This window comes from Pleurodeles waltl, chromosome 6 (assembly GCF_031143425.1).
Source record: "Pleurodeles waltl isolate 20211129_DDA chromosome 6, aPleWal1.hap1.20221129, whole genome shotgun sequence".
Taxonomy (NCBI): Eukaryota; Metazoa; Chordata; class Amphibia; order Caudata; family Salamandridae; genus Pleurodeles; species Pleurodeles waltl.
Window position 1 is genome coordinate 1723268874 of NC_090445.1, and position 24355 is coordinate 1723293228.

At 47.7% G+C, this 24355-nt stretch overlaps 1 protein-coding gene across 3 annotated transcripts in view; it reads left to right on the forward strand.

Moving 5' to 3' along the window:
* Window positions 1–24355, forward strand: part of ABCF1 (ATP binding cassette subfamily F member 1) — a 484546-nt gene that overhangs the window by 137288 nt on the left and 322903 nt on the right. For all 3 annotated transcript variants that reach the window (XM_069241960.1, XM_069241963.1, XM_069241962.1), the window contains 5 exons: window positions 18267–18362; window positions 19402–19524; window positions 19656–19756; window positions 20312–20397; window positions 21080–21219. In XM_069241960.1, the coding sequence (XP_069098061.1) occupies window positions 18267–18362; window positions 19402–19524; window positions 19656–19756; window positions 20312–20397; window positions 21080–21219 (546 nt within the window). The remainder of the gene's footprint in view (window positions 1–18266; window positions 18363–19401; window positions 19525–19655; window positions 19757–20311; window positions 20398–21079; window positions 21220–24355) is intronic.

The following is a 24355-nucleotide window of genomic DNA, read 5'->3' on the forward strand; positions in this document are numbered from 1 at the left end:
ACAATCAAAGATGGAGTCGACGCCCATGCGCAATGGAGGCAAAAGGAGGAGTCACTCGGTCCCCGTGACTCGAAGACTTCTTCGAGAAAAACAACTTGTAACACCTCCGACCCAACACCAGATGGCGAGCTATGCAGAACATGTGAATCTCAGCGACTGATGCCACGAACAGATGTACACTGGGTAAGTGACATTTTCATTTTGCTACTCTTACCTCTAAGGGGAACCCTTGAACTCTGTGCACACTATTTCTTACTTTGAAATAGTATATACAGAGCCAACTTCCTACACTGGTGGATCAGCAGTAGGGTGCAAGACTTTGCATTTGCTGGACTACTCCGCCAGTACCTGATCACACGCATAAATTCCAAAAATTGTCATTAGAAACAGTTTTTTGCAATTTGAGCTATTTTTCTAAAAGTCCTGCCAGGGCCTTGTGTAAGCCCCTGTTAGCATTTCTTTTAGAGTTTAAAAGGTGTAAAAGTTTATATTAAGTTCTAGAAATAGTTTTAGATTCTTAAAAAGTATCCCGACTTTAGAAAAGTGATGTCTAGCACAGAAGAGATGGTGGTGGAACTCAATCTCACCCCTTACCTGCATCTAGGGATGTCGGAGTTAAGGACTCTCTGTAACTAAAAAAATATAAAGACTGGTCAAAACCCTACCAAAGTTGAGCTCCAGGAGCTTTTGGCTGAGTTTGCAAAAGACCACCCCTCTGAGGGTAACCCTACAGAGGGGGAAGCTAGTGACCAGGAGGATGATTCCCTCCTTCCTGACCTATTTTGGGAGGCCAGGGTCCATCAAACCCTGACTCCACAAGTGATAGTCAGAGATACTGGTTCTTCCACAGGGAGACCAGTAACTCTGGAAGCATTGAGGGCAGCTTCAATGAAGATAACCTCCTGTTAGCCAGGATTGGCTTTGGAGAGACAGCTCCTATCCAAAGAGAGGGAAAGACAAGAGATGGGTTTAGCTCCCATCAGTGGTGGCAGCAACATAAATAGAGAAAGTACTGACATGCTAAAAAATCCCCAAGGGATTGTAACAAAATATGTAGATGGTGATGATATCACCAAGTGGTTCACAGCTTTTGAGAGGGCTTGTGCAACCAGAAAAGTAAACAAATCTCACTGGGGTGCTCTCCTTTGGGAAATCTTCACTGGAAAGTGTAGGGATAGACTCCTCACACTCTCTGGAAAAGATGCAGAATCCTTTGACCTCATGAAGGCTACCCTGATTGAGGTCTTTGGATTCTCAACTGAGGACCCAGGATTAGGTTCAGGGGGCTCCAAAATCCTCGAGCCAGACCTGGGTTGATTTTGTTGACTTCTCAGTCAAAGAACTGATTGTTGGATTAATGGCAGTGGTGTAAATGATTATGATGGGCTGTATAACTTGTTTATGAAAGAACATCTTTTTTAGTAATTGTTTCAGTGATAAACTGCATCAGCATCTGGTAAACCGTGTCCAATTTCTCCTCTTCTTGACCCAGAAGGCAGACCACTGGGTCAAGACAAGGGTGACTAAGACCTCCACAGGGGGTGACCAAAAGAAAGGAGTCACAAAGCCTCCCCAGGGAAAGAGTGTTGAGACATCCAGAGGAAAAAGTAGAGAGTCTTCTACAGGGCCCCAAAAACCTGCACAGGAGGGTGGGTCCAAAGCCTCTTCACAATCCTCATTTGGGTACAAGGGTACACACTTTGATCCCAAAAAGGCCTGGTGTTGCAGCTGTAGCCTGCATGGACACCAAACTGGAGACAAGGCCTGTCCCAAGAAAGGTTTCAACTACTACTCTAGTTAGCACTGGAATAGGCTGTCTCCAGGTGGGATCAATAGTGTGCCCAGAGCAAATCAGGGTTCACACTGAGTTACATTAGTCTTAGAGGGTGGGGTGGACCTAGCCACACTTGCTGCCTAAAATGCAAAAATATAGGCAACAACTCTTAATTAATGGGACTAGAGTAGAAGCCCTGAGGGCTACAGGTGCCAGTGTCACTATGGTAACAGACAAACTGGTTTCCCCAGGACAATACCTGGATGGACAAACTTATCCATTCACCAATGCTGACAATCAGACTAAAGTACATCCCATGGCTATGGTAACTTTAGAATGGGGAGGGGTCACTGGCCTGAAACAGGTGGTAGTCTCTTCTGCTATACCAGTTGAATGTTTGCTTGGAAATGACCAGGAGTCCTCAGCATGGGCTGCAGTAGAACTCAAACCCCATGCAGCCATGGTGGGTACCCCTGAACTGGTGTGTGTCAAGGCTAGGGCACAGTGCAGAGCTCAGGGTGAAAAAGAGGTGTTGGAGTCTGGAATAATGGCCCAGCCTTCCAAGCGAAAAGGAAATAATACTGGAGAACCAGCTTCAGCACAGAAAAAGAAACAGAACCTCTCTTCTCAGGAAGAAGTTCTATCCCCGGAGGGAACTGAGTCCATGGAGCTAGAACCTTACCAGGTTGAGCTCTTGGGCCCAGGGGGACCCTCAAGGGAACAGTTGTGCAAGGGCCAAAAACTTGTCCCTCCCTTGAAGGCCTAAGACAGCAAGCCACTGAACAAGAAAAGGGAATTGTCAGTGGAACACAGTCTATTGGGAAGATGGTCTCCTTTACACTGAGGCAAGAGATCCCAAACCTGGTGCCACAAGGAGAGTGGTAGTGCCTCAGGAGTTTAGGAAGTTCATTTTAACCTTAGCCCATGACATTCCCCTTGCTGGGCATTTGGGACAAACCAAGACATGGGAGAGGTTAGTCAGCCATTTCTGTTGGCCCAATATGTCCCAGAAGGTAAAGGAGTTGTGTACTGCCTGTGTCACCTGTCAAGCCAGTGGTAAGGCAGGTGGCCATCCAAAGGCCCCCTCATTCCACTTCCAGTGGTGGGGGTCCCCTTTGAAAGAGTGGGAGTGGATATAGTGGGTCCACTTGAAACAGGGACTCAGTATGTTCGATGGCATGTGTAGCTGCAGATACACGTGCTGTGCATTATCCTGCCATCTAGTGTTGGGCTCGAAGTGTTACAAGTTGTTTTTCTTCGAAGAAGTCTTTTCGAGATCGAGGGACTCCTCCCCTTTCAGCTCCATTGCGCATGGGCGTCGACTCCATCTTAGATTGTTTTATTTCCGCCATCGGGTTCGGATGTGTTCCTCTTCGCTCCGTGTTTCGGTTGGGAAAGTTAGTTAACTATCGGAAAATTTGACGGTATTGTTTGTGCTCGGTATCGGTTTAGTAAGAGCACATCGACACCGAAGAAAAGAAGAGCTCCGGTAGCCCTTTGGGGCTTCCATTCTCATGGAACGGACCCCATTCCGCTTCTGCCCCGAATGCCACGCTAAGTATCCTTATACAGACCAGCATTTGGTCTGTAATTTGTGTTTGTCCCCCGAACACAAAGAGGATACCTGTGAGGCCTGTCGGGCATTTCGGTCAAAGAAAACGCTACGGGACCGGAGAGCTCGAAGGCTTCAAATGGCGTAGACGCTGGCTGGACACCCCGACGTCAAAGAAGAGGAGACATTCTCCATTCCTGATTCAGACTCGGACGAGCCAGAGAGTGAGCAGCCGGCGAGGCAACAAACCGTGAGTAAAACAGCCCCGGCCAAAACTCACACAAAAATAATGAAAGCCCAGGGGACGCCACCGCCGACAGGCCATGGCTTAATCCGTAAGCACGGTGACCAAGCATCAGCACCGAAAAAGGGCACACACATGCCGAAGACATCCGACTCCGGTCGAGATACCGGCACAGAGTATACTCTGCACCGAGATTGTGGCTCCGACCAAACTCGGCACCGAGATATTGGCACACCGAAAAAGGTGGCTTCGGAGCCAAAAAAGACTGCTGAAAAGGTTTCAGTGCCGAAACATCCAGCCTCGGAGCCAAAACAAAGCTCCTATACCGAAGAACAAGGCCTTTAATCACAACTACAAGGCCATAAGTTTGGACAAGAACTAGAGTTGGGAGAGCCAGACTATACACAGAGAAGGCTCCATATACAGAAGGACACAGGGAAAATAAGAACTCTTCCCCCAATTAAAATGAAATGGAAACTCGCTTTCCAGGAAACTGAAAAACAGCCAAAAGCAAAGGTGGCTAAAGAAAAAACTCCACCACGTTTTTCACCACAGCACTCACCGCAACTGTCCCCAATTGCAACACCCCCAATGATGCAATCACCAACGCACACAGGGATGAGCCAAGATGACCCAGATGCATGGGATCTATACGATGCACCAGTATCTGATAATAGTCCTGATTGCTACCCGACAAGACCATCACCATCAGAAGACAGTACTGCTTACATGCAGGTGGTTTCCAGAGCACAACGTAGCACTGCATTCTGAACCTATAGAGGATGACTTCTTATTCAATACCCTGTCATCAACACATAGCCAATACCAAAGTCTGCCTATGTTACCAGGCATGTTAAAACACGCGAAACAGGTGTTTCAAGACCAGTCAAAGGCAGAGCCATCACACCTAGGGTGGAGAAGAAGTACAAACCTCCCCCTACGGACCCTGCGTACATTACGCAACAACTAACACCCGACTCAGTGGTAGTAGGAGCAGCCCGGAAAAGGGCAAATTCACAAACTTCTGGAGACGCACCACCACCCGACAAAGAAAGTCGGAAATTCGATGCAGCAGGCAAAAGGGTGGCAGCACAGGCAGCTAATCAATGGCGAATTGCAAATTCGCAAGCTCTACTGGCAAGATACGACAGGGCACATTGGGACGAAATGCAACATTTCATTCAACACCTTCCCAAAGAGTTCCAGAAATGTGCCCAACAGGTTGTCGAGGAGGGCCAAACTATCTCCAGCAACCAAATAAGGTCAGCTATGGACTCTGCAGACACGGCGGCCAGAACAGTAAACACGGTGGTAACCATTCGGAGACACGCGTGGCTACGCACATCCGGATTTAAGCCAGAAATCCAGCAGGCTGTGCTGAATATGCCTTTCAACGGACAACAATTGTTTGGGCCGGAGGTGGATACAGCAATAGACAAACTGAAGAAAGACACGGCCAAAGCCATGGGCGTGCTCTACTCCCCATAGAGCAGAGGCACTTTTAGGAAGCCGCACTTTGGAGTGGGGTTTTGTGCCCAGACCACAGAGCCTTCCACCTCACAAGCCAGACCCACATACCAGGGCCAATATCAGAGAGGAGGTTTTCGGGGACAATATAGGGGTGGACAATTCCCTAAAACAAGAGGGAAATTCCAAACCCCAAAAACCCCACAAACTAAACAGTGGCTCCAATGTCCCAAATCCCCAACACATAACACCAGTGGGGGGGGGGGGGGGGACTCACAAATTATTACAAAAATTGGGAAGACTTAACAACGGACTCATGGGTCCTAGCCATTATCCAACATGGTTATTGCATAGAATTCCTACAATTACCACCAAATGTGCCTCCAAAAGCACACAACATTTCCAAACAGCACTTGGATCTATTACAACTAGAAGTCCAAGCGTTGTTACAAAAAGAAGCAATAGAACTAGTACCCAACCATCAGAAAGGAACAGGTGTTTACTCCCTGTATTTACTAATACCAAAAAAGGACAAAACACAAAGACCCATCTTGGATCTCAGAACACTCAGGGGGTTATTACAACTTTGGAGGAGGTGTTAATCCGTCCCAAAAGTGACGGTAAAGTGACGGATATACCACCAGCCGTATTACGAGTTCCATAGGATGTAATGGACTCGTAATACGGCTGGTGGTATATCCGTCACTTCACCGTCACTTTTGGGACGGATTAACACCTCCTCCAAAGTTGTAATAACCCCCTAAATCTTTACATCAAATCATATCACTTTCACATGGTAACACTTCAAGACGTGATTCCCTTGCTCAAACAACAAGACTACATGTCAACATTAGACCTCAAGGATGCTTACTTCCATATACCCGTACATCCTTCCCACAGGAAATACTTAAGGTTTGTAATCCAAGGAGTACATTACCAATTCAGAGTGTTACTATTCGGGATAACAACAGCACCAAGAGTATTTACAAAATGCCTTGCGGTAGTAGCTACATGTAAAGAAATGGCTCCCTGTTGCAGTTACCCCCCACTTTTTGCCTGATACTGACTTGACTGAGAAGTGTGCTGGGACCCTGCTAACCAGGCCCCAGCACCAGTGTTCTTTCCCCTAAAATGTACCATTGTCTCCACAATTGGCACAACCCTGGCACCCAGGTAAGTCCCTTGTAACTGGTACCCCTGGTACCAAGGGCCCTGATGCCAGGGAAGGTCTCTAAGGGCTGCAGTATGTCTTATGCCACCCTAGGGACCCCTCACTCAGCACAGACACACTGCTTGCCAGCTTGTGTGTGCTGGTGGGGAGAAAATGACTAAGTCGACATGGCACTCCCCTCAGGGTGCCATGCCAACCTCACACTGCCTGTGGCATAGGTAAGTCACCCCTCTAGTAGGCCTTACAGCCCTAAGGCAGGGTGCACTATACCACAGGTGAGGGCATATGTGCATGGGCACTATGCCCCTACAGTGTCTAAGCAAAACCTTAGACATTGTAAGTGCAGGGTAGCCATAAGAGTATATGGGCTGGGAGTCTGTCAAAAACGAACTCCACAGCTCCATAATGGCTACACTGAATACTGGGAAGTTTAGTATCAAACTTCTCAGGATAATAAACCCACACTGATGCCAGTGTTGGATTTATTAAAAAATGCACACAGAGGGCATCTTAGAGATACCCCCTGTATTTTACCCAATTGTTCAGTGCAGGACTGACTGGTCTCTGCCAGCCTGCTGCTGAGACGAGTTTCTGACCTCATGCGGTGAGAGCCTTTGTGCTCTCTGAGGACAGAAACAAAGCCTGCTCTGGGTGGAGGTGCTTCACACCTCCCCCCTGCAGGAACTGTAACACCTAGCAGTGAGCTTCAAAGGCTCAAGCTTCGTGTTACAATGCCCCAGGGCACTCCAGCTAGTGGAGATGCCCGCCCCCTGGACCCAGCCCCCACTTTTGGCGGCAAGTCCAGGAGAGATAATGAGAAAAACAAGGAGGAGTCACTGGCCAGTCAGGACAGCCCCTAAGGTGTCCTGAGCTGAGGTGACTCTGACTTTTAGAAATCCTCCATCTTGTAGAAGGAGGATTCCCCCAATAGGATTAGGGATGTGACCCCCTCCCCTTGGGAGGAGGCACAAAGAGGGTGTACTCACCCTCAGGGCTAGTAGCCATTGGCTACTAACCCCCTAGACCTAAACACGCCCTTAAATTGAGTATTTAAGGGCTTCCCTGAACCTAAGAATTTAGATTCCTGCAACTAACAAGAAGAAGGACTGCTGAGCTGAAAAACCCCTGCAGAGGAAGACCAGAAGACACCAACTGCCTTGGCCCCAGACTTACCGGCCTGTCTCCTGCCTTCCAAAGAAACCTGCTCCAGCGACGCTTTCCAAGGGACCAGCGACCTCTGAATCCTCTGAGGACTGCCCTGCTTCGAAAAAGACAAGAAACTCCCGAGGACAGCGGCACTGCTCCAAAAGAACTGCAACTTTGTTACAAGGAGCAGATTTAAAGACCCCTGCAACTCCCCGCAAGAAGCGTGAGACTTGCAACACTGCACCCAGCAACCCCGACTGGTGGAGAACAACCAACTCAGGGAGGACCCTCCAGCGACTCTACGACTGTGAGTAACCAAAGTTGTCCCCCCTGAGCCCCCACAGCGACGCCTGCAGAGGGAATCCCCAGGCTCCCCCTGACCGTGACTGTCTGAACTCCATTTCCCGACGGCTGGAAAAGACCCTGCACCCGCAGCCCCCAGCCCCTAAAGAAACGGAACTTCTGTGCAGGAGTGACCCCCAGGAGGCCCTCTCCCTTGCCTAGGTGGTGGCTACCCCGAGGAGCCCCCCCCTTGCCTGCCTGCACCGCTGAAGAGACCCCTTGGTCTCCCATTGAAAACTGAAGGAAACCCGACGCTTGTTTACACACTGCACCCGGCCGCCCCCGCGCTGCTGAGGGTGTACTTTCTGTGCTATCTCGTGTCCCCCCCCCCCCCCCGGTGCCCTACAAAACCCCCCTGGTCTGCCCTCCGAAGACGCGGGTACTTACCTGCTGGCAGACTGGAACCGGGGCACCCCCTTCTCTCCATTATAGCCTATGTGTTTTGGGCACCTCTTTGACCTTTGCACCTGACCGGCCCTGAGCTGCTGGTGTGATAACTTTGGGGTTGCTCTGAACCCCCAACGGTGGGCTACCTTGGACCAAAAACTGAAACCTGTAAGTGACTTACTTACCTGTTAAAACTAACAATAACTTACCTCCCCCAGGAACTGTGAAAATTGCACTGTGTCCACTTTTAAAACAGCTTATTGTGTTTTATGTAAAAAGTATACATGCTAAAGTAATGATTCAAAGTTCCTAGAGTACTTACCTGCAATACCTTTCAAATGAGATATTACATGTAAAATTTGAACCTGTGGTTCTTAAAATAAACTAAGAAAATATATTTTTCTATAACAAAACCTATTGGCTGGATTTGTCTCTGAGTGTGTGTACCTCATTTATTGTCTGTGTATGTACAACAAATGCTTAACACTACTCCTTGGATAAGCCTACTGCTCGACCACACTACCACAAAATAGAGCATTAGTATTATCTCTTTTTACCACTATTTTACCTCTAAGGGGAACCCTTGGACTCTGTGCATGCTATTCCTTACTTTGAAATAGCACATACAGAGCTAACTTCCTACACTACACATATCAGAAGACAGCACATACACGTATTCCCGTACCTAGATGATTGGTTAATAAAAACCAGCACTCAAAAACAGTGTCTTTAACACACAAAATACGTCGTAGAAACCCTTCACAAGCTAGGGTTTTCAATAAACTACCTAAAATCACACTTACAACCATGTCAAATACAACAATACTTAGGAGCAACAATCAACACAGGAAAAGGGATTGCCACTCCAAGTCCACAAAGGGTACAAGCATTCCAAAACGTAATACTAAACATACACCCAAACCAACAGTATCAAGTAAGGTTTGTGATGAAACTTCTAGGCATGATGTCTTCATGCATAGCCATTGTCCCAAACGCAAGATTACACATGCGGCCCTTACAACAGTGCCTAGCAGCACAATGGACACGAGCACAGGGTCAACTTCAAGATCTAGTGTTGATAGACCTCCAAACACACTCCTCGCTTCAATGGTGGAATCCTATAAATTTAAACCAAGGGCGGCCTTTCCAAGACCCTGTTCCCCAATACGTGATCATAACAGATGCTTCCATGATAGGGTGGGGAGCACACCTCAACCAGCACAGCATCCAGGGACAATGGGACACTCAACAAAGCCAGCTTCATATAAATCAACTAGAACTACTAGCAGTGTTTCTAGCATTGAAAGCATTTCAACCGTTAATAGCCCACAAACACATTCTTATCAAAACAGACAACATGACAACAATGTATTACCTAAACAAACAGGGAGGGACACACTCATCACAGCTGTGTCTCTTAGCACAGAAGATTTGGCATTGGGCGATTCACAATCACATTCACCTAATAGCACAATACATCCCAGGAATTCAAAACCAGTTGGCCGACAATCTCAGTCGAGATCACCAACAGATCCACAAATGGGAAATTCATCCCCAGATACTGCAAACTTACTTTAAAAACTGGGGAACACCGCAAATAGATCTATTCGTAACAAAAGCAAACGCAAAATGCCAACTTCGCATCCAGGTACCCACACCCTCACTCCAAGGGCAATGCGTTATGGATGAGTTTGTCAGGGATATTTGCTTACGCTTTTCCCCCTCTCCCACTCCTTCCGTATCTAGTAAACAAATTAAGTCAAAACAAACTCAAACTAATACTAGTAGCACCAACTTGGGCTCGCCAACCATAGTACACAACACTACTAGATCTGTCAGTAGTACCTCATATCAAACTACCAAACAGACCATATCTGTTAACTCCACACAAACAACAGATCAGACACCCGAATCCAGCATCGCTCAATCTAGCAATCTGGCTCCTGAAGTTTTAGAATTTGGACATTTAGACCTTACACAAGAATGTATGGAGGTCATTAAACAAGCTAGAAAACCAACTACAAGACATTGCTACGCAAATAAATGGAAAAGATTTGTTTATTACTGTCATAATAATCAAATTCAACCACTACATGCGTCCACAAAAAACATTGTAAGCTACTTACTACACTTACAAAAATCTAAGCTAGCTTTTTCGTCCATTAAAATACATCTCACAGCAATTTCTGCCTATCTGCAGATTACACATTCAACATCACTCTTTAGAATCCCAGTCATAAAGGCATTTATGGAGGGTCTAAAAAGAATCATACCCCCAACACCACCACCAGTTCCCTCATGGAACCTCAATATTGTATTAACACGACTCATGGGTCCACCATTTGAACCCATGCACTCTTGTGAGATGCAATACTTAACATGGAAAATAGCCTTCCTAATAGCTATCACATCTCTTAGAAGAGTAAGTGAAATACAAGCATTTACCATACAAGAACCCTTTATACAAATACACAAACATAAAGTGGTTCTACGCACAAATCCCAAATTTTAACCAAAAGTTATATCACCGTTCCACCTAAATCAAACTGGGGAACTTCCAGTATTTTTTCCACAACCAGACTCTGTAGCTGAAAGGGCATTACATACATTAGACATCAAAAGAGCACTAATGTATTACATTGATATAACCAAACAGTTTCGCAAAACAAAACAATTGTTTGTAGCTTTTCAAAAACCACATGCAGGAAATCCAGTATCCAAACAAGGCATTGCCAGATGGATAGTGAAATGTATTCAAACCTGCTATGTAAAAGCAAAAAGAGACCTGCCTATTACACCGAAAGCACACTCCACTAGAAAGAAAGGCGCCACAATGGCCTTTCTAGGAAATATACCCATGACAGAAATCTGTACGGCAGCCACATTGTCTACGCCTCATACATTCACAAAACATTACTGCGTGGATGTGTTAACACAACAAGCCACAGTAGGACAAGCAGTACTAAGAACATTATTTCAAACAACTTCAACTCCTACAGGCTAAACCACTGCTTTTGGGGAGATAACTGCTTACTAGTCTATGCAAAGCATGTGTATCTGCAGCTACACATGCCACCGAACGGAAAATGTCACTTACCCAGTGTACATCTGTTCGTGGCATGAGACGCTGCAGATTCACATGCGCCCTCCCACCTCCCCGGGAACCTGTAGCCGTTATAAGTTGATTAAAAATAAACTTGTAAATTTGTAAATATAACACTTTTAGTCACATTATGTACATACATACTTACTCCATTGCATGGGCACTATTACTATATACACAACTCCTACCTCACCCTCTGCGGGGAAAACAATCTAAGATGGAGTCGACGCCCATGCGCAATGGAGCCGAAATGGGAGGAGTCCCTCGATCTCGTGACTCGAAAAGACTTCTTCAAAGAGAAACAACTTGCAACACTCCGAACCCAACACTAGATAGCAGGATAATGCACAGCATGTGAATCTGCAGTGTCTCATGCCACGAACAGATGTACACTGGATAAGTGACATTTTCCATCCTAGTAGTAGTGGATTATGCTACTAGGTACCCTGAGGCAATTCCCCGTAGGTCCACTACTGCCTCTGCAGTAGCCAAAGCACTCATTGGTATTTTTACCAGAGTGGGATTTCCTAAGGAGATGGTTTCTGACAGAGGTACCAACTTCATGTCAGCTTACCTAAAACATATGTGGAATGAGTGTGGGGTGACTTACAGATTCACCACACCATCAACAAACCAATGGTCTTGTTGAGAGATTTAACAAGACATTGAAGCGCATGATCATGGGGCTCCCAGAAAAACTCAAAAGGAGATGTGATGTGCTCTTACCATGCCTGCTCTTTGCCTACAGAGAGGTGCCTCAGAAGGGAGTAGGGTTTTCCCCCTTTGAACTTCTGTTTGGCCATCCTGTTAGGGGACTACTAGCTCTTGTAAAAGAAGGCTGGGAGAGACCTGTCCATGAGCCTAAACAAGATGTGGTGGACTATGTACTAGGCCTACGTTCAAGGATGGCAGAATACATGAAAAAGGCAAGCAAAAACCTGTGGTATGACCAAAAGGCTGCTATGGTTGAGTTTCAGCCAGGGTAGAAAGTCTGGGTTCTGGAGCCTGTGGCTCCCAAGGCACTTCAGGACAAATGGAGTGGCCCTTCCCCAGTACTAGAGAAGAAGAGTCAGGTCACCTACCTGGTGGGCCTAGGCACTAGCAGGACCCCCAAAAGGGTGATCCATGTTAACCGCCTCAAACTCTTCCATGATAGGGCAGATGTGAACGTTGATGGTTACAGATGAGGACCAGGAAGCAGAGAGTGAACCTTTCCCTGATCTCCTCTCCACTGACCCTAAGGATGGCTCAGTAGATGGAGTGATCTACTCAGACACCCTCTCTGGCCAACAGCAGGCTGACTGCAGGCAATTCCTCCATCAGTCTGCTGAGCTCTTTTCTCTAACCCCTGGTCAGACTCACCTGTGTAACCATGATGTGGACACAGGAGACAGCATGCCTGGCAAAAACAAAATATTCAGACAGTCTGATCAAGTTAAGGAAAGCATCAAAGTGGAAGTCCACAAGATGCTAGAGTTGGGAGTGATTGAGCACTCTGACAGTCCCTGGGCTAGCCCAGTGGTCTTGGTCCCCAAACCCCACACAAAAGATGGCAAGAGAGAGATGAGGTTCTGTGTGGACTACAGAGGGCTTAATTCTGTCATCAAGACAGATGCTCACCCCATTCCAAGGGCAGATGAGCTGATTGATAAATTGAGTGCTGCCAAATACTTGAGTATCTTTGACTTGACAGCAGGGTACTGGCAAATAAGAATGGCACCAGGAGCAAAAGAGAAAACAGCATTCTCTACACCGGATGGGCACTACCAGTTTACTGTGATGCCCTTTGGCTTAAAGAATGCCACTGCCCCCTTCCAAAGGTTGGTGAATCAAGTCCTTTCTGGCTTGGAGTCCTTTAGTGCAGCTTATCTTGATGATATTGCTGTCTTTAGCTCCAGCTGGCAGGGTCACCTTGTCCGCCTGAAGAAGGTTTTGCAGGCACTGCAAGCAGCAGGCGCCTCTATCAAGGCATCTAAATGTCAGATAGGGCAGGGTACTGTGGTTTACTTGGGACACCTTGTAGGTGGAGGCCAAGTTCAGCCACTCCAACCCAACTGGCCCTGAGCTGCTGGTGTGGTAACTTTAGGGGTGCCCTGAACCCCCAACGGTGGGCTGCTTATGCCCAGGAACTGAGACTTGTAAGTGTCTTCCTTACCTCACAAACTAACCTTTACTTACCTCCCCCAAGAACTGTTGATTTTTGCAGTGTCCACTTTGAAAATAGCTTATTGCCATTTTTACAAAGACTGTATATGATATTGCTTTCATTCAAAGTTCCTAAAGTAGCTAAGTGAAGTACCTTGCATTTAAAGTGTTTACTGTAAATCTTGAACCTGTGGTTCTTAAAATAAACTAAGAAAATATATTTTTCTATATAAAAACCTATTGGTCTGGAGTAAGTCTTTGAGTGTGCATTCCTCATTTATTGCTTGTGTGTGTACAACAAATGCTTAACACTACCCTCTGATAAGCCTACTTCTCGACCACACTATAACAAAATAGAGCATTAGAATTCTCTTTTTGCCACTATCTTACCTCTAAGGGGAGCCCTTGGACTCTGTGCATGCTATTTCTTACTTTGCAATAGTATATACAGAGCCAACTTCCTACAAGCGGTCTAAGCTAACTGGGTGCGGTAGGGTGAGGGGCATACATAAACAGCATCACTAATTAAAAAACCTTCACAGATGTCTCTCTTGACTAGTTAACTAGAGAAATCTAAGCTTATTCGAGGAAGTGGTGGGAAATAGAAATATACCTATAAATAACTTGGTAAAATCACTGTTCAAGAATAGTACGGTAGAGCAGCTGCTGCCTAAAGTGTAAAACGAGAGTTAGCTGTAAGAGGCACTTGTTAGTACAAAGCATCGTGGTTATGTGGGGCTTCAGCAATCTTTAAGAGAAGACTCTTTTTCACAACTTTCAGTGCAAGCCCATCAGGATGTGCTTTTTCATACATGTTAGGCTTTAAGCCGTTTCACACCTGTGCTGCTGCAATGAAAGCTTGAGAAGGCCTCTCTGCCGTCTGATGGCCTACATATCTTCAAAATCTTGGTTTGAACGTAGTACAAATGGTGCTGCTCATTGTACGGACATATGGACCTTTTGCACCGTATGATTATAATTCTATGGAAAAACTCATTAAAATGAAGTCTTCTGGCATCTGTTAAATGTCAGAATGATTCCCAGCTGCGTGCAGAATTGGTGAAGATCCTACGATTTTGAAGTATGTTTGGAGTATGTTACTGAAGGTCACATGCTTTGCACACTCCTTACATCCAGTACATGCAAGTTCTTTTTTTTTTCTTTTTCTTTTTTTTCCAAAGAAGCGTTTAGTCACAAGATGCTTATGAGCTCTCCCTTCATCCACAATCCACCATCACAAAGGCTCCACTTTAGATTTTTTGTATTCCACGGTCGTATAAAGTAGTTTCTTCTTGAGCTCCAGGACTGTTGAGCAACAGCAGGATACCATTCTACACCAGACAGAATCGGAAGCTGTCTGCACTTCACATTCAACTCGGATCCGGAGAACTGCTTTACTCCATCGAATGAGTGTGGAACAGGTGGAGTACACGTCTTCCAGCCCTGCCTGAGTTGTAATGCTGAATTCTCATGTTCAGACTCATCCTTTGCATAATAATTTTCTGTCATGCAACCACAGGACAATGTCTTGTTCTGTCTTCAAAACATTGAAGAACAAACAGGCAGCTGGGTACAGAAAAGAGTTGCTGGTCACATCACAAAATAGAACAGGGCCTGTTGGACCTGGAGCAACACTTTCACCCATTGGGACCCCCAGGAACAGGACTGCGATCGGAAACAGGCCTCTGCGCTGGTACCTGAACAGTCGCTGGATAGTTTCAGCACCATTGCCTCAGGTGGTTCCAATACGGAGGAGGAAGAACGCTCAGTGGCAGGAGCTGCACTAACCTCAACGTGCTCCCCATGCACTCCAGAAGTACCTCCTTCACCAAACTACAGACCCTCCAGGGTTATGCTTGAAAAGCACACACACATAGAGGATGAGTGCTGCTCAGGAGGGGGTGGGGTCAGGCATCAGGCCCCAAGACACAGCCAAAGGAGCTCTGCTATACGGCAACAGTCTGTGAGATACCCTGGCATCCAGAGCTGTCCTCTGTTCCAGAAGAACCTTGAGCCAATTGTCAAGTCAGAAAGACACCAGCCACGCCCCGGAGCAGTGAGGCACCACGTTGGGTACTAAAACCGGCAGCCAGTGCTTAAAAAGCCCTCGATGCCCGGTGTGGCGTCTAGTGAGCTGATTCGGCCCATCGAGCTGTCACAGATGTTCAGTATAAAGCAAAAAAAAAAAAAGATCCTGGTCCACACTATAGCATCACAGGAGCAAGACCCCTCTCATTTGAGGAAAAGGAGGCTTATCTTAGAAGAGGCAATCTCTGACTAACTCGAAGCATGCCACATGTCTAGGAACCCAACCAACCAGGGCCTCCTCTAGGCTCTCATACACCACCTCCCAGCCCAAGGCCACCTCCACTACAGTCACCACGTGTGTCCCCCATCACCACAGGGATACCCCAAGTGATCTCTGACTCTGATCACGATAACATGACATTCAACACCCCTCTGAGCAGCCACTTCCGCCACACGCTGAGTGGGTCTCCTCTCTAAGTACAATAGGTACCATTGAAAGGGATTGGACAGTTGGTAAATGATCTGCCGAAAGCTGACAAGGAATGCTAGGGAATGGGTGCCGGCAAGCAAGATCATCTCGCGTTGTGTGCTGTAGATGCGGCAGGCACTGCGTTTTTGGGACGTCAGTGGGGGGTGTAACCCTGACGTGGCTTGGCATATACAGGTTTCTTCCAGATGGGCAGCAATTTCTCATAAATGGCCCCCCTCGATGTGGAAATTGTTTTTGGCCCTCATGTTGACAAATACAAATTCAAAATCTAAAAGAATGTACATACCAGTAAGGCTTAAGGTGTGCTCCAGATCCAGCCTGCAGATTCAGGATTTCAAACACAAGCAGCAAGAGGAGGCACAAAGACTGCTACACCACTGCAGCTCTCTCAAAACCTGCTGCCTCTCCCAGACCAGGTGTCCCTTAACTGTAAAGACAGTAACAGAACTGTTGGGATGATGGTCTTATGCCTAGCCATCGTTCTGCATGCACAACCCCAGAAGCTTTTCTTACGGGAGTGTGCTTCCATTAAATGGTCACTAGTGGTGGGTCAGTGCGAAGATCTAGTGTTGGTAGAGGCCAAAGTTGAGGAAGGTATTGAGGCAAGACTGTCAGAGCAACATAGTTGTGGGACAGAGGTAGCGGGTGTGCAAAACAAACCAACACTGGTGTGGGACAGACTGTCAGCGCAATACAAGTGTGGGTCTGAGTTATCCGGCGTGCAAGACTGTCAGAGCAACACAGTTGTGGGACAGAGGTGCCCAGAGTGCAAGACTGCCAGAGCAACGCTTCAATGAGGCAGAGGTACCTGTGTGCAAGACTGTCGGAGCACCGCAGGTGTGGGGTGAGCCGGCGTGCAAGACTGCCTGAGTAACACTGCAATAAGGCAGCAGTAGCCAGCGTGCAAGACTGTTACGGCAGCTCAGGTATGGGACAGAGGAACCCAGCGTGCAAGACTGCCAGAGCAACGCTTCAATAGGGCAGTGGTACCCGGTGTGCAAGACTGTCAGAGCAACACAGGTGTGAGACAGAGGTAGCCGATGTGCAAAACAAACCAACACTGGTGTGGGACAGACTGTCAGCGCAATACAAGTGTGGGTCTGAGTTATCCGGCGTGCAAGACTGTCAGAGCAACACAGTTGTGGGACAGAGGTGCCCAGAGTGCAAGACTGCCAGAGCAACGCTTCAATGAGTTAGAGGTACCTGTGTGCAAGACTGTCGGAGCACCGCAGGTGTGGGGTGAGCCGGCGTGCAAGACTGCCTGAGTAACACTGCAATAAGGCAGCAGTAGCCAGCGTGCAAGACTGTTACGGCAGCTCAGGTATGGGACAGAGGAACCCAGCGTGCAAGACTGCCAGAGCAACGCTTCAATAGGGCAGTGGTACCCGGTGTGCAAGACTGTCAGAGCAACACAGGTGTGAGACAGAGGTAGCCGGTGTGCAAAACAAACCAACACTGGTGTGGGACAGACTGTCAGCGCAATACAAGTGTGGGTCTGAGTTATCCGGCGTGCAAGACTGTCAGAGCAACACAGTTGTGGGACAGAGGTGCCCAGAGTGCAAGACTGCCAGAGCAACGCTTCAATGAGGCAGAGGTACCTGTGTGCAAGACTGTCGGAACACCGCAGGTGTGGGGTGAGCCGGCGTGCAAGACTGCCTGAGTAACACTGCAATAAGGCAGCAGTAGCCAGCGTGCAAGACTGTTACGGCAGCTCAGGTATGGGACAGAGGAACCCAGCGTGCAAGACTGCCAGAGCAACGCTTCAATAGGGCAGTGGTACCCGGTGTGCAAGACTGTCAGAGCAACGCAGGTGTGGGACTGAGCCGGCGTGCAAGACTGTCAGTGCAACACAGGAGTGGGGTGGAGGTAGTGGGCATGCAAAACAGAGCAACACAGGTGTGTGACAGAGGTACCCGGCTTGCAAGATTCAGAGCATCACTGGTGTGGGACAGAGGTACTCTGCGTGCAAGACTGGGAGAGGAACACAATACAGGGACAGAAGGGAATTGGCAATGGAACCATGGTGTTAAAGGCCCTTGGGAGCTGTTGTGGTTGGAGTCACTGAGCTCCAGAACTGAGTCTCGTGAGAGTGGAATTTTGTGTGCAGTAACCACATTAACTTCAGAAGTTGAATGTTTGAATGTGGCTTTGCAGACATGAGCAGTGCATAACCAGGAGTAGCTAGCCGAAACAAAGCAGTGCGATGATTGGCCAAGCCACCTACAGAATAGTATGGGTTCCATTCATGGCAGTGCATCATAGTAGCCCGGCAATATGGAAAATGGACGGGAACGCGGTATAAGAAATGAGCCATTTTATGTTGCCTGTGGTTGGCTTGTGCAGGCTTGGGTAGATTTCCCCATGTCCTCCTTTAATGCACGTTTTGCACCCTGATTGTACGTTTGTTTCCTTGACAGTCTGACAATGAAGATGGTGAGAGAGATGACAAAAAAGAGGAGGATGATCCTTATGCCAATCTGAGCAAGAAGGAGAAAAAGAAAATGAAGAAGCAGGTGAGTCTGTGAACCTGTCCTTTGTACTCCCATGGTGGTGAAGTGAAGAACACAGAGGGTTGCAGGAGCTGGGTGATGTGCATGCCAGGAGACGTGTTAAAGGAATTGCACATGTGAGGATGCAGTGTTGCAAGGCAACTTTTGGAGGTAACATCAGTGGTCTGTAGCGGAGGGGAAGTGGTGAAAGATACACTGTGGTGCTTCAGGTGTCCTTTCAAGCTTTGTCGTGGCACCTCCAGGGCATGAAGTCAGTGCCATTCATGAGGGAATCCCCTCTGGACTGGCTGCACATTGTTAATTTTTCTATTGCTTCGCTGAGAGAGAGCTTAGAAGATTTGATGTGGCTGCTGATTGTAGGTTGCTTGTGGCTGGCTACTGTAGCCGCTGATTGTAGGGTGCCTGTGGCTGCCCTCTGTGGCTATCGATTGTAGGGTGTCTGTGGCCATCCTCTGTGGCCGCTGATTGAAGGGTTCCTTTGGCTACCCACTGTGGATTCCCTCTGCGACCACCCTATGTGGCTATCGATTGTAGATTGGCTGTAGCTTCTCTCAGTGGCTGTTGATTATCGGGTGCCTGTGGCTGGCCTCTCTGGCTGTCGATTGTAGGGTGTCAGTGACCACCCTCTGGTTATAGATTGTAGGGTGGCTGTTAATTATAGGGTGATTGTGGCTACTCACTGTGGATGTAGATTGTTGGGTGCCTGTGGCTACTCACTGTGGATGTCGATTGTTGGGTGCCTGTGACTGTCGATTGTAGGGTGTCTGTGGCTGTCGATTATAGGGTGCCTGTGCTAGGCATCTGCCAATTGGAGGGAAGCACCGGCCAGCCAGTCTACCATCTCTCCATATGAGATTATTTGTAGTGAATTAATGAACCCAGCTGGCACTCAAGTGCTGAGCTTCTGGAGTGAGAGCTGCACAGTCAGTACATCTGCCTTAGCTCCTGAATGCTCCTTTTTCTAAGTGAATGCCCCAATTGACGGCTCCGTTAGACTTGTGTACATCGTGTTGGGACTGTCTCATTATATTTCCTGTTACAGATTGATTATGAGAAACAAGTGGCAATGATGAAGCAAGCTACTGCAGAGGAGAATGACTTCTCAGTGTCTCAGGCAGAACTATCCTCCCGACAGGCCATGCTGGAGAACGCCTCGGACATTAAGGTCAGCAAGAACCCTCCCTCCTTTTCTGGAAAATAAACCCTTTCTTTGCCCCATTGACATCTCCTGTACCAAATGATACTGCTTACCTCTCTTCACATCATGCACATGTTCATCATCCTTTTGTCTTCCAGCTTGAGAAGTTCAGCATCTCTGCTCACGGCAAGGAGCTCTTCGTGAATTCCGACCTGTATGTCGTTGCTGGCCGCAGATATGGGCTTGTGGGACCAAATGGGTATGCCCTTCTGTTGTTTTCTACACTTGATAGTTCATATCCCTCCGCCCTCACTAGAGTATAACCGCCCCCCCTCCATGGACCATAAATCTTCCTTTGTAGATAGCTTACAGGTCTTGTACTGTGTGTTTGAGTGATGGCTTCTAGTCCTGTGTGCTCTTGATGGCTCGTAACGTTCTGCCATGTTGCAGTGAATTAATGCTGAGTTTTACTCCCATCTCTAACTGAAGTCCTGAGATTTTAAAACTCAATACGTTGCTACACACAACTCTCAGTTAGGTGTCCCTTTTCTTCCACTGTTTCTCCTCTCATTCTTGAACTTGCCTCTGAATATTTGTGTCATTGAGTACTCGTCAGTAGTGTATGTTTTGTGCCTTCTGTGCTCTGAGCACTGACTTTGGGTTCCAGGAGTGTTGGTCCCGACACTGATCGTGAACTGGTACTGTTCTCTTTGTCTGCGTAGTGGCCACCTTCTCCCAGAGCAACAATTCATAGCACTGGTATTTGTCCTGTCTGATGGCTTCAGAATATTGACCCAATTTTTTCGTCTTTCAGCAAAGGCAAAACCACTCTGCTAAAACACATTGCGAACCGTGCATTGAACATTCCCCCCAACATTGATGTGCTGCTGTGTGAGCAAGGTGAGTGCGGGCTGGGAACTGCACATGCGTTTCTGAAGAGTGGGGCTCTTGAAATGTACATCTGGATCTCTGGGGACTTGAAAATCCCAGTCTCACTGAGGTACCGGGAGGTGCCAGGTAATCGGACGAGTGTCAGTGTTGGGGGAATCCTAGCTAGAGACAGAGTGCTGCATGGATCTGTGTGGCTTTGGTAAATGCCACATGTGATCAGACATGGGTCAGAGCTCTGTGTGAATCTTAGCTGGAGACCGGGTGCTGCATGGATCTGTGTGGCCTCCGTGAATGCTAGATTTAATGGGATGTCTTGGAACTCTCATCTGAAGGTGGGGAATGCTACGGAGGTGCACACGTCTCATGAACATAGTTGCCTGTGGGTCCTGAAGGCAATGTCTTTGGGACCCTAAGATGTGGGACTTTGTAACAGCTGATAACCAGCATTCTGACTGGTTCCCTGGATATTAGCCCACATTAGGTCTCTACCCCCGCCTCTCCGGTGCAGTCATTTTAAAAAAGCCTTTCAGCTTGGCTTCTCCGCAGTTCCCATGTATTCTTACAGCCACATTTAAGCTCCTGCGTGATGAATTATTCTGCTAACTGCATGTTGTTCTGCCAGTGCTTCATGTGTACCGTGTCATCTCACTATTCTGTCCTCCTTGCATATTTCTTCATTTTGTTTTCCCAGAGGTGGTTGCTGATGATACACCAGCTGTCCAAGCTGTTCTGAAGGCAGACACCAAGCGCCTGAAATTACTAGAGCAAGAAAAGCGTCTTCAGGCGCGCCTAGAGAAGGGCGATGACAGTGCAGGAGAGCGCCTGGAAAAGGTGAGTGGCGTATCTCGTTTGTGTAAACAGCAGAACAGGTGGTTCTGCGGCCACAGGGAGAATTGGGAAGACACAAGCATATGCTTGTATACTAACCAGAACGACTTTTCATAGTTGAGGCTCAGCAAGCAGTTTACTTATAGAAGTGAAGGACGTGGTCAGAAATGGAACCCCTTGTTTGTAGCATGTGTGTGCTGTAGATACACCTGCTCTACATACTCCTGCCGTCTAGTGTTGGGCTCGGACTGTTACAGCTTGTTTCGAGTACCCAGAGTCGTGGTGACTCCCCCTCTGGATGGGCACCAACTCCAGTGTTACGTTGCTTTTCTTTGCCATATAACTATGAATGTGAATTAACATTGCTTCAGGTGTCGATGTGTTTGAAGCTAACCTTCGCAACACTGGAGCTTGTTCCTTCTACCTCCTCTGCTCAAACCACCCATGAGATCGTCATACAGTGACCGGGCCTCCTTCCCCTCTGGGTGGCCTGCACATCAGGAGAATGAGGATGTACAGAAGGTAATCAAACAGACAGCTTTTAAATAATGCCATCAGTGCCCCTGAAAGTACCTCTGGTCTGACCTCCATGCCGTCTGTAAACTCTCCAAAGCACCTCATGCTAGGAGGTCACCTGGCTAGGTGACCAATCTCTCTTTCAGGGCTATTTATAAGGTCTTCCTCTGGGGTGGGTCCTCAGATTCGGCTTGCAAGATTCCAGCAGGACTCCTCTGCTTCGACTTCAAGCCACTGGAACTGCGACTGGACCCTCCAGGAACCAACAATCTGCCTACACGACAAAGACTGCTTGCCACATTGTTTTGACGGCTCCTTCTAGCTTCTGCAGATTTCCCCGGCTGTGCATCCTCTGAGGACGGCAAGTCTTTAACCTGCATGAGAAAGAAGACGGAATCTCCCTTGGAGTGAAGGAGTCACTCCTCTGCATCCGTAGGCACCAACTGCAACGATGACCGGCTGCGTGGATCTTCTCTCTTCCTGAGCTGCGTGGATCCTGCATCTTGGGTGGTGATCCAGAGTAGTCCTTTTGCTCCTCTCTGTCAGCCGTCCAACTTTGGTGGGGGTAAGCCCTTGCCTTCCCTTGCAGGAAAGTACCCCAGTACACTGCGTCTTTTGCAGCTACCAAGGCTTGTTGGCATCTCCTCCAAGGCATCTTCAGGCTCCGTATAGCGCAGCATTCCTCCTGCGGTGCACAGCTCTCTGCGTGCTTGTCCTGCAGTGTTGGGACCCTTTTTAAGTTGTGCTGGGAGGGCTCCTCTGCCACTCCTGCTTCTCTTGGGGGCTGCCTTTTCTTCTGTGGACTCTGCCTTGCTGAGTGTCCCTCCAGGACTCCCCTCTGGGGTTGAGTACTCCTGGACCTTGCTGGTCCCTGGCAGCTCAATTTTTGCTTTATCGTGACTTCTGTCTTTGCCAAGGCTTGTTGGTGGCTTTTCCACGCCACTGATCGACTGTAGTCCTTCATCCGGCGTGGGACTGCGACTACATCACCCAGGAACTCCTCACCTGCTCCAGGGCTGCATTCCTGACCGTCTTCGTCTCACCATCGACCAACTCCTGTATCCGCAGCTGGGTGGGTAGTAGCTCCTACTCCTCCTGGACTCTTCTGTGACGTCTGGACTTGGTCCCATTCATCCACAGGTCTTCCTCTTCCGGAATCCACCACTGGTTTCTTGCAATCTTATCTGGGTGTTGCATTATCCTTATTTTCTTCCTTTTGGGTGGTTTGTGGAAAATCTGGTAATTTTCTCCTTTCCTGGTCGCTAGGGGGCTCTGTGGTACTTACCTTTGGGGTTTCCTAGTACCCCCCCAGCTCCCCTCTACAAATTCCACTTGCCTAGTGTACATATTTAGTGTGTTACTTACCTCCTTTTGGAGGGTTGCCTCTCTATTGTTTTGGTACTGTTACTGTAATCAAGACCCTTTATTTTTGTAACACTGAGTGTTTTCTTTCTTGTATGTAAGTACTGTGTGACTATAGTAGTTTTGAATGAGCTTTGCATGTCTTCTAGATACGTCTTGGCTGCTCGTCCACAGCTACCTCTGGAGAGCCTGACTTCTAGTCACTGCCTACATTACACTGAGAGGGGTGCCCTGGACCTGGTATAAGGTGTAAGTACCTCAGGTACCCACCACACACCAAGCCAGTTTCCTACAAAGACTATTTTTATTAAACGTCAAAAATCCATATTTCCAAAAGTACGTAACCAATTTTGATAATCTTATTCTTAAAAATTACATAAAAATCTGAAGTATTTTTATAAATTGGTCTGGAGTTATTCCTTAGAATGTGCGAGTTGCATGATTGATACAGTGAGTACAACAAATGCTTTGCACTTATCCAAGACTGGCCTAACTGCTCGACCACGCTACCATAAAAATTAGAGCACTAGGTTATCTCTGTAAACCAGCGTGTGGTTGCGTGGACCCCTGCACAGTGTGCATAGCTTTGCACACTGCATAGAGGGCCAGCCTCCTGCACCTAGCTCAACGGATTAAAGATGCTGAAGGATGCTGGGGATGAGATGAAGTTGGCTTGGATCCTCCCGTGGCTACTCCTCAGTGAGGTAGACCTAGCCACAGTGGTTGATGGCCCTCAGGCACCTCGAGTTCTGGGTACCCCAGTGTGTTGTAAACACCTATGGTGTTACACCTTATACCGGATCCAGGGAACCCTTATTAGATAGTTATAGTGTCTAGAAGCCAGGCCTCTCTAGTGGTAGCTGTAGTGAGCAGCCAGGACTAATCTAGGAGGAGTGTGAAGCCCCTGCAGTACCACAGTAGTCACACAGTAACGTATGAGACATGAAAGGAACCACACAGTGTTGCAAAAATAAAGGTACTTTATTACAGGAACAGCACACTAGATCACTATAGGTAACCCCTTCTGGAGGTAAGTACACACAATATACATAGGTAAGTATTGGGAAGTAGCATAAAAAAGAATGGCCCTGTAGGGTGGCCAAACCATATACTTAAAAAGTGGGATGCAAGAATGCGTCCCCCACCAGTGGATATGGAGCCAAAGGTAGGGAGAGAGTGGAACCCCAAGTGGTGAGTATCTAGAAGCCCCCCTCCGACCAGCAGACCAGAGGTAAGTTACATGGTTGTCCCATAGGCTAAC